The following is a 19,798-nucleotide window of genomic DNA, read 5'->3' as shown; positions in this document are numbered from 1 at the left end:
TGCAAGAATGACCCCAGCTCTCAGGCAGGGTCTGTAGCAGCCCCGGGGACAGGAACACATACATGGGAGGAAAGTCAGTCGAGTTAATTCTTCCAGCTCACTATCCCCATGCAAACCTCACACAGCATATTTTTATCACTACATTATTTGAACAGACCGGTAACTAATAATTTGTAATCCACCACTGCTAACTCATTTTAACTTATTAAACACTTGGAAGGGAAAAACAAAAACAAAAAAAAAAAAAGCAAAAAAAAAAAAAAGAACTGTTTTGCCATAAGGGGGAGCCTTTGAGTTCTACAAAGAGGGGGAAAAAAAAAGAACAAAAATATATTACATATATGTCCCAGTTCAAAACAGATCTACAGAGCAGCCAATGGTTAGATCCTTACCTGTGACTTGAACAATGTCAGAGCACCTGAATTTCTTAGGTCGAAAAAAGAAGGCAAAATAATAGGTTTTTTTTCATTTTTTATATAAAAATAAAATAATTTCTAACAACCAACAGAATATTTTTAAGAGTATTCAGGAGTATTCAGAGACCTAGTTGTGCTGAGTGTACAGCTTCGGGAAGGCAAATGCCTCAGAAAATGCCTTTCCTGGTTGCTTCTGATGATTCAGTGAGGACTTTGGGACAACATTTGGACTAGCTGAAGCCAGAAGCACCCGGGGCTCAGAGAAGAGGGGGACGTTCATCATTGTATAACTTTAAGGGAATTCTGAGAGGGAAAAGGAGAAAGGGAGAAAAGGAGAGGGAAGGCAAGAGAAGGGAAAGAAGAAGGGAAAGAGGAAGAGAGAGAAAGAGACAGCATTACAACAAAATCTGAGAATCAAGTTTCAAGACTCTTTATGTGCTATAGAGAAGGATGAGGTTTACCAGCAAAGTGCAAAGGGGATCCTGAGAGAAGAGATAGATTTTTCTCCTGCCAGGAGGAAAGAAAAAAGGGGGGGGGGGGAGTGAAGGAGGGAAAAAAGCAAGCAAACCAAAACAAAAACAGGAATGTGTGTTTTGAGCAGGAATGGGGAGAGCTGGGAGGACCATAAGGGGGTGTGTACAGAATTTCATTAAATTGTTACTTTAAGATTGTCTTCTTAAAAAAAAAAAAAAAAAAGGAGGGGGTGGAGAAGCGGAGCGAAGGAGGCAAACGGGAAAGTGGAGGAAGGCTGGGTAGCTCGGCCTCTCCAAACTGATTGATTAGTCATGATCCCCGCAGTTTTAACTGGGACTCATTCAATTGGGAAGGTGGAGCGCTCGGGAGCAGATTAGCATACGCTTGTTTACTCATCTTCTGAGGGATTTTTCCCCCCTCTTTCCTTTCATTTTGTGAAGAAGGAGGGAGGGGAGGGGGGACGGGGGGGGAGAAGGGGGCTGTGGCTTGTGTTATAAAGGACGCAAAAAATAAATAAATTAGAGCATCTTTTGGGGGGAGGGAATTCAGCGGATCAGTGTCTTAGAGGAGCTTTTTTTTTTTTAAGAGCGAGAAATCATATAAAATAAAATGAAATAAAACAAGGAGGAAGGCAACCAGCTGTTAGAGGGGGGAAATAAGGCAGATAAAGGAGCGGGGAGAGAAATTAATTGCCAACCAGGAGGAGTTGGGCTGTATTTTTCAAAGGTGGGGGGAGTGGAGCACACACCTTGAGGAGGAAAGCGAGAAAGAAAAGAAAAAAGCAAGTGGACGGGGGGGCTCGCCCAAGAAGGGTGAAGAAGCGAAGAAAGTCGAGGCGCCGAGGCTCCTAAAGCTGGCAGCTCCGGGCGGCGGTGCAGGGGCGAAGGGGGGGCGGGGGGGACCGTCGGACATGCGGCTCTGGAGTTGGGTGCTGCGCCTGGGGCTGCTGAGCGCCGCGCTGGGCTGCGGGCTGGCCGAGCGCCCCCGCCGGGCCCGGAGAGACCCGCGGGCCGGCCGCCCCCCGCGCCCCGCCGCCGGCCCGGCCACCTGCGCCACCCGGGCGGCCCGCGGCCGCCGCGCCTCGCCGCCGCCGCCGCCGCCGCCGCCGCCGGGCGGTGCCTGGGAAGCCGTGCGCGTCCCCCGGCGGCGGCAGCAGCGGGAGACGAGGGGCGCCGCGGAGGAGCCGAGCCCGCCGAGCCGGGCGCTCTATTTCAGCGGGCGAGGCGAGCAGCTGCGCCTGCGGGCCGACCTCGAGCTGCCCCGGGACGCGTTCACGCTGCAAGTGTGGCTGCGAGCGGAGGGGGGCCAGAGCTCTCCGGCGGTGATCACAGGTAGGCGAGGGCGCCCAGGCGGGCGCTGCACCGGCCCTGCGGCCCCAGGGGCGCGCGGGTGCTTGGGCGCTGGTGGCGGGATCGTTGGGGGCTGGCGGGTGTGTCTGTGCGGGAGCCGCTGTGCCGGCGGCGCGGCGGCTCCGGGGCGAGCTGCGAGCCTCACTTTGCCCCATCTGCGGAATGGGCGCACTCGGAAGGCGTCTCCGCCTAGCCCCGCTGGAAGAGCGCAGGGAGCGCTCCCGGCCTCCCGGAGACCCGCAGTTGGTGAGGGCTGGTCTCCAGGGAGCCTCGTGCACGTGAACCGTGTTTTGGATGGTCAGAGATACTGTCTCCGTTTGGGATGGAGGAATGACCCAGTTGGGATGCATGTGAAAAGTGGCTAGGGGACCGTTGATTTCTTTGGCTTTTTAGTGGAGGTGACCCTCCCCCTTTACTTGGCCCCGTTACCCTGAAAGCCTACAAGGACAAGGTTGTTGTGATCGCCAGGACTTAGAAGTCCTCGAAGTGCCCCCAAAGTTGCTCTGTGGTTGCTGCCTGCCTCTGGGATTCACCCCCTTACCCCAGGCACACACAGACACGCGCGCACACTGCCATCCCATGTCCTCGCTTTCAAAGCCTGTCACTCGGGGCTGGGGTGAGACTCCCCAGACACACCCCGCCAGTCCTCCCCCGACTAGGCTGCGAAACGGGGCGCTTTTCTCATTTGGGACTTTTATGAGCCCGTAATGAATTTGAGTTCTCCCCGCTACCCCCGCCCCCCCCCCCCGCCCAACACACACACACACCGTTCTACAGCACAGCCCTTAGTGAAACCAGACACTTTGGGAGGGTTGCAAACCTTAGAAATGCACCAACATCCATTTTTCCCCCCTCCTAATGAATCTGTGGCAATGCCTTTAATAAAACTGGGGGGCGGAGGGGGGCGGCGCTGGAGGAGAGAAGGAAAGTTTTGCCTCTTCTGGCTGGGAGATTCCCTTCCTGCACAAACAATCTTGCCATGTCCTAGGACGTCTCAAAGTGAGAGTAGGGGTTCCCCTTTCGCTGCAGCCAGGAAACGTGTGGAGGCGTTTTGCGATCCCACCCCCTTACACACACTTTCTTAGAAGGGAAAGCTCTGAGTTCTTCCGGCAGTCCGCTTCTTTCTATTTTGGCGTGGACTTTCTCAACCGTTGCGCTAACTCTGTCCTATTTACATCAAGTCCATTTAGGGGACCCAAACTCTGCTGCTATACCAAGAATATGCCCCCAAAGCTCCCACTCTCCCGCTACCAAGCCGAGAGCTAGAAAGTGACTTTCCCCCATACCTGACGTCATTACACGCTTCTTTTTTTTCTTTTCTTTTTTTTTTTTTTTTTTTTTTTACCCCCCACCCCCAGGAAGGAGAGGGAAACTGAGCTTATTCACTTTTAGCCCTCAAGCCCTAGTCAGCCAGAGGGGGTTATAATGTAGAGTAGAGGGGAGATGTTATTCATAATAATAATGATTATGATTATAATTCAGGGCTGTGGTATGTTTACTTCTCTTTCGGAACATGGGAAGAACACAGAGCCTGCAGATTGGAGGTTTTTGTGTGTTTTTTTTTACATGAGCAGATCTGATTTTTCCTAGTCTTTACCTGCCATACCAGTGATTTGGAAGGCTTCTCCTCCAGAGGGGAGAGTGCAGGGTTATATAGGTATCATCAATGAAAAGGTGGTAAACGCATTTTTTCAAAAAAAAAAAAAAAATAGCACCTGGGATTCCACAGGAGCCTGCTTTATAAAAATGTCTGTAATTCAGACAAGGAGCCTCTCTTCACACACGCTCTTTTGAGGACTCATTCGCTCTCTCACACAAAGATAGTGCAGTAAAATCCTTTAATTGGATGGGGGACGTTAGGTTATTATTGCTTGTATAAAATGCCTGGTCCATTTTATGTGTGGAAATAACATTCCTCTCAAAACGAGGAAAAAAAAAAAAGTCACTGCTGCCGTGTAGCACCAGAAAGCTCAGAGCTTTTCTCCTGAGGATTCTGGTGGATTTTTTTTTTTCCCTCCCCTAGTTGAGTCTGAGCCAGATTTGCGGTGTGTAAACACCTGGCCTTGAGCCAGAAAAGACTCATTCTGCGTATCCTCCACACGGTACAGACTGTTGGACTAAAAAGAACCTGCTTCTCCTTGAATTAAAAAGCAAACAAACAGAGGTTCTTTGCAGAAGCACTTTTTCAGCTCCTTCCTTCGTGTAAGTTCAGGCTGGGAGAGGCCGGGCCGAGGTGGGCAGTTTGGATGCCGGTGCCAAACCATGTCCTCCCGCTGCGACCTCGGGTGCCCAGTTTGCTGCCTGACCTCTGCTGGCTCGCTCTGGCTGGGCGTCACCACTTTCCTAGGAATCCCTGGTCACCTATCTTGAGAGAGCAGGCATCTCTCAGCAGGGACCGCGCTGCTATTTCAGGCAGAGGGTTGCTGCCTTGCTGTCAGGCCAGGCTGCCTTACATCACTCTTTGCTGCAGGATTCAATTGGGTTTCGTAAAGGTCTAATTTTATGGTGCTGTTAACCGGGTTTGTCGTCTGGCAGAGGCAGGCCTTGCCGCTCCTGGTAGGCGGGCTATGCTCCCAGATCCGCCTGGGATGCTATTTCTGCCCCGGTTCAAACTTCACTGACACCAGTTCAGACAGGCGCTCGGAGAGGCAGAGGAAAGGAGTGAAGGAGCAGTTTGCTTCTGAAGCTCAGAAAACACGCCTTTTATTTTTTCCAAAAGGGAAGGAGAGAAATATATATAAATACATATATATTTTTATATATATATTAACAAATAAAAATGGGAAGGCTTATGCAGGCAAAAACAAAGCTAAAGTGAGAAAGTGCCTGTGTGCAGGAGTCTGAGTGTTGAAGAGCCCACCAGCGATGGGTGGTCTGAGGGCTGAAGAGTCCTTTAAGGCTGTTGTGAAGAGGGTCCTTGGAGGTTGTTACCCAGGCCAGTTCTTCTCTCTTTGGCCAAATCGGGAGACAGAGACGCAGAGAGGGGAGGGATGTGTGCTGGATGACACAGCTCCCCAATGCCAGGAGCTACGATTTGATCCTGGGCATCCCCACTTCCAGACCTTCCCCGCTACACTGCTGAGAGAATGTGTCTGAGAGACACTGTCACCTCCGACCCCTCACAGACCCACCACCCAGGCACAGCCTTCAGCCTCGGTGCTCGGCAATTTGGGCTCCCTTTCAAGTCTGGGGGCGGGGGGCTTCCTGACACATCCCTTCGCCTTTGTACCATACCAGGCAGGATCCAGACCCTTGCCCCTCATCCCCAGCTGCCCTCCCCCACCGTACCCCTCCGGTTTGACAGAAAGAGAAAAGAGGAAGAAAAAGAAAACAATAGACTCAATTTGCTGCTCCGTGGAGCAGAGGCCCTGAGCAGCAGTTAATCTTGTTAAAGTTTCTCCTGACCTGTTAGATAAGTGAAATGTGGACCCCACAAGTGCTGCCCCCCTCCCACCCCCATCCCTCAGTGATCCAGAATCCCGGCTCAGAAGGAGAAAGGGATTTACCTGACTCCCCTCCAGCACCTCCGCTTTCCATGCTTTTTTCTTTTGTTCTAAATGTTAGACTGTTGAGTTTAGCGACTACTCAGAAGAGACTTTTTATTTCCTCCCTTCTGCAGCCCCTACTTCCCGCAACCCGACCAACCCCCCCAAAAAGAGTGCCTGCATCTCCCCAACTTCAGAATTGTAACAGGGAAGGCGAGATTTCAAGAAGTTCATGTATTAACATGGTTCTCCCCACAACATTCATGGTGACACCTGGAGCCTCGGATATTGCAACGGTTTAGAAGCCAGTTTTAGTAGCTGGGTTACCTCTGCGTGAATCTACCCCTGCCCCTAACTGGTTGTGTGACCTTGGGAAAGTTAACTGATTCCTCTGGGCGTCAGCTTCTTCATCTGAAAAGTGAGCGTAGCACGAGTACCTGACGCATTACATGAGCTCACACGTGGAAAGTGCTGAGAACTGGACTTGGTGGATAGTTAGCACTCAGTAAACTTTGATCTTATTATCGGACATGATTTTCCGATGACCTCAGTCTTGGCTTTATGGACTGAGGACACTTAAAGGCAGGAAGGAAAGCAACTCTTCCTGGGCGCCTCCGAGGTGCCGGGTACTGCGCTTGCCTTGTGTCTGCGAGTTTCATCCTCACAACCGCCCTGGAAGGTGGACGTTGTTACCTCTGTTTTCCAAATGAGGAAACAAAGTCTCGGAAAGTTGAAGCGACTTAGTCCAAAGTCCCACGGGCTCTTCCAGTGGACAGAGCCCAGATATGAACTCGAGTCTTAAGTGCCTGTTTCTTCTTCAGCAGTCTTTTTGGAGAGAGAAGGAATGACCCCCATTCCCTTCTTTAGACCTGCTGCAGAATGTCGCCACTCTTTGCGGCATCTCTTTGTGCCTACAGATTAGAGGGGATAAGACCTGAATCTACGTCTCACCTGGAGCTCTGGGTTTGACCTAGCAGATCTGTGTTTCTTTTCACGTCAAATTATCAGGCAGACTGGGCTTGGAATTTCCGTTGCCAGTGACTTGCTGTGTGATTTGAGTCAAGTCACTTTATCTCTCTATCCCTTGGTTTCCTCCTCTGTGAAATGGGCATAATGATATCAGGACATTGAAGTGGAATAAACAGGCAGAAAGTACCTGGCACAGAGCCAGCTCATATTAGGGATTCAGTCAGTGGTAGTTGGATCCAGTAAGTAACCACCTTCCCTTTCCCAGTTTGCCAGCTTGGCCTTCAGAAGGTAGGACCTGTTTGTGCATGGTTAGGGCTTCCCCTCTTAAGTCGCTGGGGAGTCTATCTAGAGTAGGCAGTGTATAGTGTATCTTGGGGAACAGTTGGACCCCTTCAAATCCCTTCCTTGAACTGTGATTTCCTCTTCTTTGACCTACTTGGATGACCCCTTGGTGATAAGAGCCAGAGGAGGTCCAAAACCACTGGACCAATGAATAGGAAAACCAGTTAGCATCCAGCGGGAGAATGCACCCTCAGGAACAGAAGCCAGACAGTGGTCACAGTGGGGTCCAGGTCACAGCTGTGTTGTCACATGCCTCTTGTTCCTTCCCCAGACGCCCTCCGACTTTCACGTTCCCCCAGTCAGCCATTCACGTGGACAGATGGGGTAATGGAGGGCGCATTGCCCTTGCCCCTCTACACAGAGGAAGGCAAACTTGAGGCTCAGAGGGGCGGGGCTCAGGAACACGGGATTTGCGTGGTCAGCTGGGAATGGACTGAGTCAGGCAGCCCATGGTACAACAGGGAAACTGAGGACCAGTGTCATGAAGGGGCTGAGAACTACACTGTGTTCACACACTGCCCCTCTCAGGGTAGCCTGGGGGATTGTTTAGTCCAGTACCTCCCATCCCTCTTCGCCTGAGAATCATCAGCTTTTCAAACATCCTGATGCCCAGGCTGCATCCCAGGGCTTCTGATATCGTGGGTCTGGGGTTGACCTGGGCACTGGTGTTTTTCAGAGCCTTCTCAGGTAATGTGGAAGGGCCACCAGTGGGGAGAATCACTGATCCAGTCTCATATGTCTCCCTGCTCCGCAGGTGGAGAAACTGAGGCCCAAGGCGGGGAGTGGCATTTCCTGCTTATCCAGCTGGTTGGTGGCAGAGCTTTGAGAGAACTTTAGCTGTCCCAATTCTGAGTGGCCAAACACCAGAAAGGACCTTTCTTCCATTCCCAATTCCCCTGCTGGCCCTAAATGCCTAGGAGCAGGTGGGCAGGGGGTGGGGGATGGCACTGACATTCCATTTTTCCAAAGCTGGTCCTATATGTGAAGCTACACCCTCTCCTTCTGGTGCCTCCTTTAAAGTGCAGACAGTCCTAGAAGGCGGTAACACATGGAGTTCCATGCATCTGATTTCAAATGGATGTCTCACCGTGCTTGAGAGGGGAGTTTTTTTTCTGAGCAGGAATAAGGCGTTTTGTAAAGGAAGGAGGGAAGCCCAGCTGTGAGGCATTCCCCACTTTGCCCCGGGCTAGTCCTTCGGAAGGCAGGCAACTGTTCCTATTATTTCAAACCCCCTCACCTTGAGATCACTGTGAAACCAGCACTGGCTGCAAGGTGTCTTAGATGAGGAAGCGAGATGATCCCCAAGGACCCCAGGTAGGAGGACCCCCCCATACAAGCGGCTTGTTCCTCGTCTACCTATCTATCGCCCAGGACTTAGGAATCTAGCGGGTGCCTGCTTCTCCCCTCACCTGCCGCCCTTTCTCTGGAATTTAATTTCCTTTCCCTCAGTGTCTCTTATCTTTTTTCTTGCTGCACTGAGGACTCTCCTTCATGCCTTGATGCATTTACTGGAAATGCTCAACTCAGAGCTGACTTGTGGGTCTTGGCCCCTTGGCTCCTTTGAAAACCTGGAACTGGGACCTAGGAGCTCTGGGCTCATGTCCTGGCTTGGTCTCCTGTGAGCTGTGTGACCTGGGGCCTCTGGGGAGAGAGTTTCAGGTGTGGTTACATTCAACATCCGTATCTTGTGGGTTGTCACGGGAACCAGGTGAGACGATGACAGGAAAAGCTCTAAGCCAAGATCAGAGCCCAGTCCGTAGGTCGACAGTGGTTGGAGGATCCAGAAAGTGAGAGATGTGAGGGGTTTGTACAATCAAGGTCATTCCTGGAAAGGCACCTTTATTATCATTATTTAGGCTGCAAATGATAAACAGTGATTGAATTAGCAAACCTTTTCCTACGCGTGACCGTGACCTCGCTGGAGTCCTTTGATGTTGGAGCTTAACAGATCTGCCTTACTTGCTGTGTGACCTTGACAACTTAACTGCCCCTCTCTGTGCCTCGGTGTTCTCAGGGTGCACACTGAGGGGTAGCAGTGGAATAGGGGCTTTCAAACTGTGCCCCACAATCTTAGGAATGCCCTGGGGAGAGGCTGAAGGGGAGCACTCTGTCTCCCCGCATCTTCCGTTCACCTATTCTGCCTAAACTGTGTGAGTCTTCCAGATCTCTTTTGAAGGAATGTGCACGTTTCCCAGTGATAGAGTTTGAATGGACGTGGACTGACATTGTTAACTTTGTTAGGCATCATAACAGTACTGTGATGATATATTTTTAAGGATCCTAATCTGTTAGAAATGTGTACTGATGTATTTATGGGTAAAATGACGTTCTGTCTGTTTTGTTTGTTTAAAGTGTTCCAGGAAAAAAAAATAGGATGTTGGGAGGAAGAGTGGTAGATGAAAGAAGATTGGCAGACTGATGATTGTTGAAACCAGGTGACAGAAACGACAGGCTTCAATACTTTTTTGTCTGTCCCTCTGTGTGTGCTTGACGAATTCCGTCATAAAAAGTTTAAAAGAGCTTGAGAGCCACGGGAGGAGCTGAAGTCTTAGATCGCTGCGTGTTCTGTGAGCTGATAGGTTGCATTTCTGCAACTTGGAGCGGGTTAGGGACTCTCCCAAGGTCACACAGAGAATAACTGAAAGTCAGCGTGCAGTCCAGGCTTCTGACACTAGGAGCCCCCTCTCCTCTTTTCTCTGCACAACTGCAAACTCAGGTGACTGACCATCCTGGGAGAGCTTGAGGGGAAGGAAAGGAAGGACGGGAGTCTTAGGAGGGGCACGTAGGAGGGGCAAGTGGAGGCCTTGCAGCGCAATAAGAAGTTTTTGAGGGAGGGCATTTCCTGCTGTGTGGAACCCTTCCACACACTGTGAAGCATTTCACGTCCTTGGTTTTGTGCATATTGTGCATAAGAGTCGCCTAGGATCTCCTAATCATTGTGACAATCCAGAACACATTGTGATGATTGACGCGCACAGGCGCACACATACACACACTCACTCACATTTCCACATACCCCTATTTCTCATTTTTCTGGCTCCTTATTTCTCTGCATCTCCCATTGCCCTGGAAGCCTTCTAGAACCTTGTAAAGCCTGGTGGGGGCATGGGGGGTGGTGAGCTGCCGTTGACCGATCTCAGAAAGAATTGACACGCTCAGGCAACAGGGGAAAGGAGCATATGTTTACTGAGGAAGTATTTTGTAGTGATTGATGGTAGAACTCAAGAGTCAGAGTGCCTGAGTGTGATTTCCTGATTCTCCCACCTGCCAGTTGTATGACCCTGGGCAAGTTACTTAATATCACCAAGCTTCACTTTCCCCTCTGTAAAATGCGGAGGATACTGGCACCTACTTCATAGGGTTATTTTGAAGATTAACTGGGCCTCCATGTGGAAAATGCTTAGTAATGGAATCTAGACGATGGGTAAGCACCCAGTAAACGTTAACTCATATTGGTTTTATGTGTCCGGCCTCGCTACCCATTATTTCTAATTCTCTCAATAACTCTATAAATTAGACATGTTTATCTCCTTTAGCAGAGCCAGGAATTGCCTCTCCCTCCCTCACCACTCAGGAAAGGCTTATTCCTATTATCTTAATGTAAAACAAAAACTGAAATGAAAGGCAAACAGAATAAACATTTCATTGTTTCCCATCACAAAAGCAATGTGTGTTCATTGTAGAGAATCTAAGAAATACAGATTAGAAACAAAGGACAAAGTAAAATTTGTCCATCCCTGCGCAGGCATTCAACAAGTATTTGGTGAGTTTCTGCTACCTGCCAGGTACAGTTTTAGGTCCTCAGTACAGAGCAAGGAACAGAAGAAAATCTCTCTGACCTCAGGGAGTTTATATTCTGGAGTGGGGGGGTTGAGAAGGAGGAGGAGACAGAAGATAAATGAGTAAGCGAATATATCACATAACGTCAGGTGAATGTTTATGAAGAAAAATAAAGTAGAAAAGGGAGTTGTGTGGGGCTGGGTGGTAGGATGAGAAGGATTTAAACAGGGTGGTCGGGAGGCAGCGATGAGAAGTGACATTGCAGCAGAGGCCTCGGAGCAGACCCGGGGCTGCCTGGAGGAGGCCTTGGGGCGTTGGGCAGGAGGGGCAGTGGGGCGGGGGTGGGGGGGTGGGATGTCAGGCCAGGCCAGTTTAGTCCGCAGCTTGCTATGTGACTTTGTGCAACTCACTTTCCTTCTTGGGGCCAACTTTCCTCATCTGAACAGTGGGCGTAAGGAGGAGTTTATCTGTCTTTGTCCTTGAGACCCATCTAGCAGAGATTCCCTAAGATTCTATAATCCCCATCAGGACGGTCCTAAGACAAAACTGCAGCGTTAGCAGTAGCTCCAGTGCTCTTCCTTTCCGAGCGCAGCTTCTTCCGCTCAGTGGTGCCTGTGCTCCTCAGGGACCAAGTGCCCCCACGCTTCCTGCTTCCTCTCCCCCAGCTACACTCATTCTTGAAAAAGGACATGGTATCCCATCTTACTAAGGTATCATTGACTGATACCAACCGAGAATGTTGCTCTTGCATGGACATATATACCTTAATGTCTCCTCAAAAAGCTTCCTATCCAAAAGCAAAGTACCAATGGGTAGAATTTCAGTCAAAGACTGACTGAAGACATTCTGTAGGGAATAGTGGGACTTCCCAAGAGCTGGAAGCCATCTCGTTAATAATATTGCTAATAATAGCTGCCATCAATGTTTTTTAAAAACTCACTAAGTGACCTTCCCAGTGATCACATCTTGGCTAATAGAGTACTCAACTTTCGTAATTTCTTACTCTATTGAAGCCATTCCAGGCAAGTTCCTGGACACTGCTGTAAGCCCCTGGCCTTTTAGTCATGCTTATCATTTTAATCACATCACTTCATGATTAAAATACTAAAACTCTTGAGTCTGTAGCCATCTGTTTGCCTATTTTACTTCTGGGAATCCCTATAACACTGTCATCCCCAGATTTTTCTTCCAACAAGAGAAAGAAAATGTTTTCCAGTATCATTTGTCACAAACCGAGGGTCCACAGAACCTGGAAGAGTAGGAGAGGCGACCCTGTTTCAGTTTTGCAGAACCTGAGAATGTCCCAGGTTCTAGTCCGTTTGAAGGGAACAGAGACAGAGACTCTAGGAGGTGGGGGGTGGGGGTCACAGCTTGGGATATGAGTATGTGGGTAGGGGGAGCATATGACTAATTGCAGATCCCTGATCTCATCTTTTGCCTTCAAGAAACCAGTGTACCTATCACCTTTGTAATCAGGAAATTCTTCCTATATCTGTCCCACATCCATCTCTTCTTAATTCTTTTTGCTGTATAAACATGAAATGTGGCTGAGCAGACTATAACCAGATGTCTTTGTAAAGAGGGGGTTATTTCCCCCCCACCCCCATGAGATTGGAGATCTTTCAGCTACAAAGGCTGATGAGAGTACAGAGAAAGGTATGATAACAGGCCAATCAGGAACAAGGTGGCCTTGCCCTAAGAGATGCAGAGTACACAGAAAATGTAAAAAGGGAACATATACTCTACTCTGTTTGGTGAAGAAACATTCATGTAAGTCCAAAGAACCAAGGTGTGTGAGAGTCAGAATCTAAACCATTTATTTCAAAGATGAGAAACCAAGGGGTGGTGAAGAAGTGACTCGTCCAAACCGGTGACCTTGCTGGGTAAGATCCTCTGTCTTCTGAGTCTTAGACCAGGGCTAGGTCTGCTTCTCTCCTGACTTGGCATGCTTTCCCATAGAATAAGTACCATCTCTCTGCTGATGAATATCATTTATCTGCAGACTCTGCTGGACTCCGGACTCATGGATCCAGCTGTCTACTGGAAATGTCAACGTGCACTTCAGACTCAACGTATCCAGAATGGAATTGTCTTTCCTCTGAAATTTCTTGCATCCTCATCTAGTGTCATCTGCTCTAGATATATCTCCCACCATGTTTGTTCAGTCATCAATTCCTGTCTATCGTGTCGTCTTAACATTTTTATAGCCAACCTTCCCCCTTCTTAGCTTAGGCCCTCTTCATCTCTTGCTTTGACTATTTCCTTAGTATTGTAAATGCCCACTTCTCGGAGCCTCAACTCCTACACATCCTTCAGCTTCCCACAGTCAAATCTTTCTAAAATGCAAATCTGACTCTACTGCCTCTAGCTATAGGCCTTTCAGTAGCACTGGAGTTATCTACAGTTCCACCAGATAGATGCCTTGGGCTTTTTCCCCATCGTTTTCATTATATAACATACCTCCTAAATCCCCAGGCAACATTTTGCAGGACTCTTAAGCCTCTGTAGGATTCTGCTCAATGTTCCCCTCTTCTGGGAAGCCCTTTCTGACTCTTCCCCAAGTATAACTGGTTCCCCTGCTCTCCCTTATCCATCTGTCTCTACTCTACCTTCTGCACACGTTTATCGAAACACCTGGAATTCTTTATCACATTTCATTCTCTGCATATTTGGGGTCCTCTCAACTTCTCCACTGCCTAGCCAAGTGCCTGGCTTATAAAGGAACTATACGTATTTTTGTTTAATGAATGCATGACTGGATAAGAGAACCAGCTAAATTTCTAATGATTCCGGGAGAAAGAGCTTGGGCATGTTGCATTACGTAACCCAAAGCACATGACCTGGCTCGTGCGTCACACTCAAAAACGTTACACAGTGGTTAATTCCATTTCCCCTTGAGCAGAGCAGTCAGAAGGGAAAAGATATCCGGCCTTCCAAACGGGCAGCGGGGGGAGGCGGGGGGCGGTGTATTTAAATGCCTCCTCAACTCACATTTTGGCCTTTCTAATCCAAGCCACGTTTTAGCCTTGGTCTTGCCCTCTCAGCCCTTCGCCTGTTTGCAAAGCATTTGTTTTGTGTGTGAACTGCAGCACATAATCCCAGGCTTTGCTCTCCTCTCAGATTTCACCCCTCTCCCCTTATCAGGTTCTTTTCAGGTCTCGAGTGTCCTGGCAGTCATATCTGTTGCCTGCGTTTTCATCCATTTCCCTCCTTTCTGATCAGCGGGCCTTCTTCCCCTTGCTTCCCTTGATCTTGTGAGACCTTGTGGTGACCTCGGGATCTGGCATCCTCTATCTGCTGTTTATGTACCCCTGGGGGAGAGCACGCATTCTCAGCAGTAATAAGAGTAATAAAAGCAGCTAGCTTATAATGAGCACTTACTATGTTCTGGCACTGTGCTGAGTGCTACACTTTGGACCCGTTGCATTAGGTTTAGAAAGTGACATGACTTGCTGAAGGCCTCACAGCTTAAGGATGGTGGAGCTGGGGTTCAAGTCAAGGCCAGTTTAATTTTATGTCTATCCACAGGGCCTAGTGCATTGCTTAGAATACAGTAGCTGTTCAGTAAATGTTCCATGAGAGGATGAATATAGGAGTGAATGATGAATGGATAGACAGATGGATGGTTGGATGGACGGGTGATGGTACCCCCAGTGGCTAATGCAAACATGTAGAGATTGTAGAACAAAAAGGGAAGGAGTGGAGGGAGAGAGAGATGGAAGAAACATTGGAATGAACATTATAAGACACTAAAGAGATTGGCTAAGAAATCTCTTTGTTGTGCAGAATATATTTTATTTGCCAGTGACTTTTGAGCAAACAGACCATTTATGTCCACCAGAGCATTTCCCAGTGTACCAGGAGATAGTACACTTTCAAAGATTCTCTCTGCCAAAAACATTTCTGGATTCCTCTTTCGGGAATCAAAGCCTGGGGCATATTCCCCCAAATATTCTCAAAGGAAATACACTGTCACCCTTTGAGGATGGACCGGATACATTCTGAACCGGTGTGGGACCTATGCAGGTAGTCATGCTGCGTGAACTGTGGGGCTCGGAGCAGGAGAATGCCTCTGGAGTTAACAAGGCTGGTTTGTGATGTGCTCTCATTGCAGCCGATTAGGCCTCTGTAGAGCCCGTGGTAAGCTCTCAGGATGACCCCTTTACAGAACAGCCCCACCGGGCTGATTAGAGCTGATCTGCTAGAAACAGATATGGTATCTTGTTCATCCCTTTCCCAAGACATTAGTTTGCTTTTTAAAATCTGCTCAGTTTATAGAGGGAGGAACTGAGATCCAGGCAAGTTAACTTGTTAAATTAAGCCAAATGGAGTTGAGTAAGCTTAAGCAGCAAACTGGTAGCAAAATTGAAAGTAGAATTCAGATCTCTTGACTCCCAAATGAGTGCTTTTTCCACTGGACCAATTTGTTTTCCTCTACAGTGTTGGATTATGGTTACATCTGTGGGTTCACAGCAGCGAGCTGATTAGAAAACGTCGTACAGCTGTCTATTAACTTTTCTTAAGTATTTCTTATGTGACAAACCTCTGTCCTAGGCATTCTGTGAAGTTCAGTAGTAAATGGCAGTTTATTTAGAGAGGTAAACCTCCCTTCTTTCCTTCCTTCCTTCCTTCCTTCCTTCCTTCCACCCACCCATTTATCCATCCATCCATCTATCCATCTATTTGATAGATAATTATTGAGCAGTCTTTATGTCTTTGTGTATTACACATCAAGCAAGGAAATGGGGATTAAAAAGAAGAACAGGGCACAGTTCCATCCCTTGAGGAACTCCCAGTCCTAGTGGCAGAAGCAGACTGGTAAACAGATACATGACATGGTAACTGCTATAACTAAGCAATTAATAGAGTCCTGGAAGAGCACAGAGGCAGAAAAACTGTATTGTTGCACGCCGTGTTTATTATGGGGGCTATCATGTGCTCTGAGATTTCAGAGGCATAAGAGATCCCTTCCACCTGGAACGGTTGGAGAATTGTTCACAAACAATGAACATGTTCATGTACGTGTAGTGTGTGCCTTGCCCTGCATGTGGATATACCATGCACGCCATTTTAAATGTAGAGGCACAAAGTAGAACAGTAAACACTTTTTTTTTTTTTTTTTTTTTTTTTTTTTTTTTTTTTTTTTCGTGGTATGCGGGCCTCCCTCTGCCGTGGCCTCTCCCGTTGCGGAGCACAGGCTCCGGACGCGCAGACTCAGCAGCCATGGCTCACGGGCCCAGCCTCTCCGCGGCATATGGGATCCTCCCAGACCGGGGCGCGAACCCGGTTCCCCTGCATCGGCAGGCGGACGCGCAACCACTGCGCCACCAGGGAAGCCTGCAGTAAACACTTTTTGATTCGCGTCTCAGCTGAGGACCTTGACTTAGAGTAGCTTTTAGGAGTATGACACTAGGAAATGATTGGACAAGTCAATCTGTCACCACCTGAATCAAATCCAACAGCCCCTTATTGCATTTATCACTCTGTTGTGGTGCCTTCATACCTGTCTGTCTTTCTCCACTTGTCTCCAAGCTCCTTAGGAGCAGAGACCATTTCTGTCTTCATCCCTGTTTTATTCCTACCTGTGGCACAGTACCAGCCATGCCAGTGGTGCTTGGTAAACTTTGTTAAATGAATCGGAGATGGCTCCAAATAAGGGAGAAAAGAGGGTGATTGAAAGTGGGTGCTGTGAAGGAAAGGTGCTTTGAGGAATGATATGAGCCTTAGGAAGGACCAAGCAATGTGGGCAGATACGTTATGAATGATATTAGCCATTCGATATGGCTCTGGTTTCTCTGAGCTGACCCGTTGCCTGTCTATATTCTTCCCACCTTCCCCTATTCCTGAGCCTCCCTTCTTCCTGCTGAGCCAGCCAGTGTACCGTTCTGTTGGTTTTAAGTCCTTTTCCCCATGGTTTTCTCTCAGCTTCTCCAATCCCATCCCTGGAGAGAGCTGCTAAAGAACCAGGTGCAATTGTGTGGGATGTGCCCCTGCTGTTCCTGCAGCCCTCACCTGTGCCTTGGAGACCTCCCAGAGGATATGAAAGCAGAGTGATGGCGAGAATCATGTCTGCCATGCTCAGTGCACCTTCCCAGGGCCTGGCACGTTGCTGGGGTTCAGCAGATATTTGAGTGAACTTCTGGATGAATAGATGCTATAAATTTGCCATGCATCTGGTTCAATCTGCTCAGTTCACAGATGGAGAGAATCTGATTTCCAGAGGAGGCGAGGAAATGATCCCAAGTTCCATTCCAAATTCCGGACTGGAGTCCAGTCCTCCTGACCATTCCTTCTGTCCTGCCATATTGTCCTGGAATTTGGGCCCAGCTCTCTTGAATTTGGTCACAAAGATTTCAGATCATTGAATCCTATAGTTGGGTAGGGCCCCAAATATCCTTTTTACAGCTGTGAAGTCTAAAGTCCAAAGAGTGGAAGAGATTAGACCACCCCAAGGCTTCCAAAGAAAATTTAAAAAAACTCTGTGTGTCTCCATAGAGTCAACAAATATGTAGTATGTGCCCAATACTCTTAGAGTTGCAGCACTGAGCAAGACAGAGCAGGTCCCTGTCCTCGTGGACTTTCTATTCTTGTGAGGAGAGAAAGACAATAAACAGGAAAACAATTGTAAGGGCTTGTGTATTAATAGTGACGAGTGATAGAAGTGGGTCCTATGCAGAATGACTGGAGTTGAAGAACATCGCTGTAGGTGACCAAGCTGAAGCTTGAACAACAGACAGATGGGGAGGAACAAGCCATATGAAAAGACAAGTGAAGAGAGTTCCAGAGAGAGAGCGAGAGAGAGAGCGCCGGAAGAGCTAACGCATAGACCATGAGGCAGGACGAGCTCAGGATGTTGAATGAGCAGATATTCAAGCCATTGGGAGTCATGTGTGTCTGGAGCTAAAGGCAGCCCAGGTCATGGAACGTGGATTTTAATCTAGATGAACTAGGCAGTTATCGGAGTTTCAACCAAAGAAGTTACAGGATCTGGTGTATGGTTTCCAAAGGTCACTCTGACCTCTCTGTGGAAAATGAATGGCATGAGACCAAGAGTAGAATCTCAATTATACCACTATTGTGGTGTGAATTGATTGTTGATATTATTACTTTAGTTATGACTTAGTGTTTTGATTGATATCATTACCATTTCCTTACTAGTATCATTACCAACTATAATACCTGAATAGCACCAGTATTTGAGATCAGGAGAGGAGGTGGGGGGTTCCTTGCACTTTGTTCCAGGAGGACTTGAAGAGATTTGTGAAGCCAAGACATGTTCTGTAAAAATTTGAGGCTCTGCACCTTTTTCTGGGGAGAGGATCGAAAGTTTTCATCACTTTCTAAAAGGGTTCTATGGCCCCCAAACGATGACTTAAATGCCTGAAAGAAGGGGGCATCTGAGGTCATTTCCTGATGCCTGGTCCCAGCTCTGAAACCTGAACATTCTAGGAGATCTGTGAAAATGAGAATGTTGAGGTGGGGGTGTCATATCAGACTGAGGAATTGTACTTTCCTTCATCTGTACCCTTGCTGGTGTAAATAGAATTGGGGACATTTTTTTCCCTCTGAGGAGTAGTTTATTCCTTAGAAATATAATCTACAACTTTGTTTATTCAAACTCTGGTCTCTTGAGTTTCTCTGAGTTTTAAGCTAGGCAAGTTCACTTCAAATGTGGCCTTAGGCGGTCCTGATCATAATTATTCACTGTGGATTTTACCCATGAATCTGTGAATCCAAATATCCATCTCCTCGTCCATCCATCCAATCATCATCCAACCATCCACCCACCTACCCTTCTTCCCTCCCTCGCTTCCTTCCTTTTCCCTTCGTCCTTCTCTCCCTTCTTTTCTCCCTTCCTCCCTCCCTCCCTCTCTCCCTCTTTACCTCCTCCATACTTTGATCTCTCCATCAACCCATGCCCTCACCAACCTATCCTTCCATCCATGTAACCTTCTATTACCAGGCTGTATGCTAGGGCTAGGGCAAGAGTTAGGAGACTCCAATTCTTTTTTTTTTTTTTTTTTAATTTTATTTATTTATTTTTGGCTGTGTTGGGTCTTCTTTGCTGCGTGTGGGCTTTCTCTAGCTGTGCTGACGGGCTTCTCGTTGCGGTGGCTTCTCTTGTTGTGGAGCACGGGCTCTAGGCGTACAGGCTTCGGTACTTGTGGTGCATGGGCTCAGTGGCTGTGGCTTGCGGGCCCTAGAGCGCAGGCTCAGTAGTTGTAGCCCCCGGGCCTAGCTGCTCTGCAGCGTGCGGGATCTTCCCGGACCAGGGCTCCAACCCGTGTCCCCTGCATTGGCAGGTGGATTCTTAACCGCTGCGCCACCAGGGAAGCCCTCCAATTCTTATTCTTCTGCCACTGTGAGTCCTTGAAAAAAATCTCCTGAGAAACCTTCATTGCACCCTTCACTTCTACTGGAGTACATTTTGAAAACCTCACTTCAGAAGCTGAAAACTGCTTTGAGAAAATTAGCTCTGCCTGCTCAGTTACAAATTTTATTTATTTATTTTTGGCTGTGTTGGGTCTTCTTTGCTGCGTGTGGGCTTTCTCTAGCTGTGCTGACGGGCTTCTCGTTGCGGTGGCTTCTCTTGTTGTGGAGCACGGGCTCTAGGCGTACAGGCTTCGGTACTTGTGGTGCATGGGCTCAGTGGCTGTGGCTTGCGGGCCCTAGAGCGCAGGCTCAGTAGTTGTAGCCCCCGGGCCTAGCTGCTCTGCAGCGTGCGGGATCTTCCCGGACCAGGGCTCCAACCCGTGTCCCCTGCATTGGCAGGTGGATTCTTAACCGCTGCGCCACCAGGGAAGCCCTCCAATTCTTATTCTTCTGCCACTGTGAGTCCTTGAAAAAAATCTCCTGAGAAACCTTCATTGCACCCTTCACTTCTACTGGAGTACATTTTGAAAACCTCACTTCAGAAGCTGAAAACTGCTTTGAGAAAATTAGCTCTGCCTGCTCAGTTACATAATTATAAGTATTTCAGTAG

At 48.4% G+C, this 19,798-nt stretch overlaps 1 protein-coding gene across 1 annotated transcript in view; it reads left to right on the top strand.

The window, feature by feature from the left end:
- The first annotated feature begins 1,800 nt into the window (after positions 1-1,800).
- The window catches only part of PAPPA (pappalysin 1), a 267,788-nt gene continuing 249,790 nt past the window's right edge, over positions 1,801-19,798 (top strand). Inside the window, exon 1 of the mRNA XM_024126382.2 lies at positions 1,801-2,221. Within this exon, the coding sequence (XP_023982150.1) occupies positions 1,801-2,221 (421 nt within the window). The remainder of the gene's footprint in view (positions 2,222-19,798) is intronic.

This window comes from Physeter macrocephalus, chromosome 9 (assembly GCF_002837175.3).
Source record: "Physeter macrocephalus isolate SW-GA chromosome 9, ASM283717v5, whole genome shotgun sequence".
In the NCBI taxonomy this organism is placed as follows: Eukaryota; Metazoa; Chordata; class Mammalia; order Artiodactyla; family Physeteridae; genus Physeter; species Physeter macrocephalus.
Note: the sequence above shows the minus strand (reverse complement) of the source record. Positions and strands in the feature narration are given on the sequence as shown.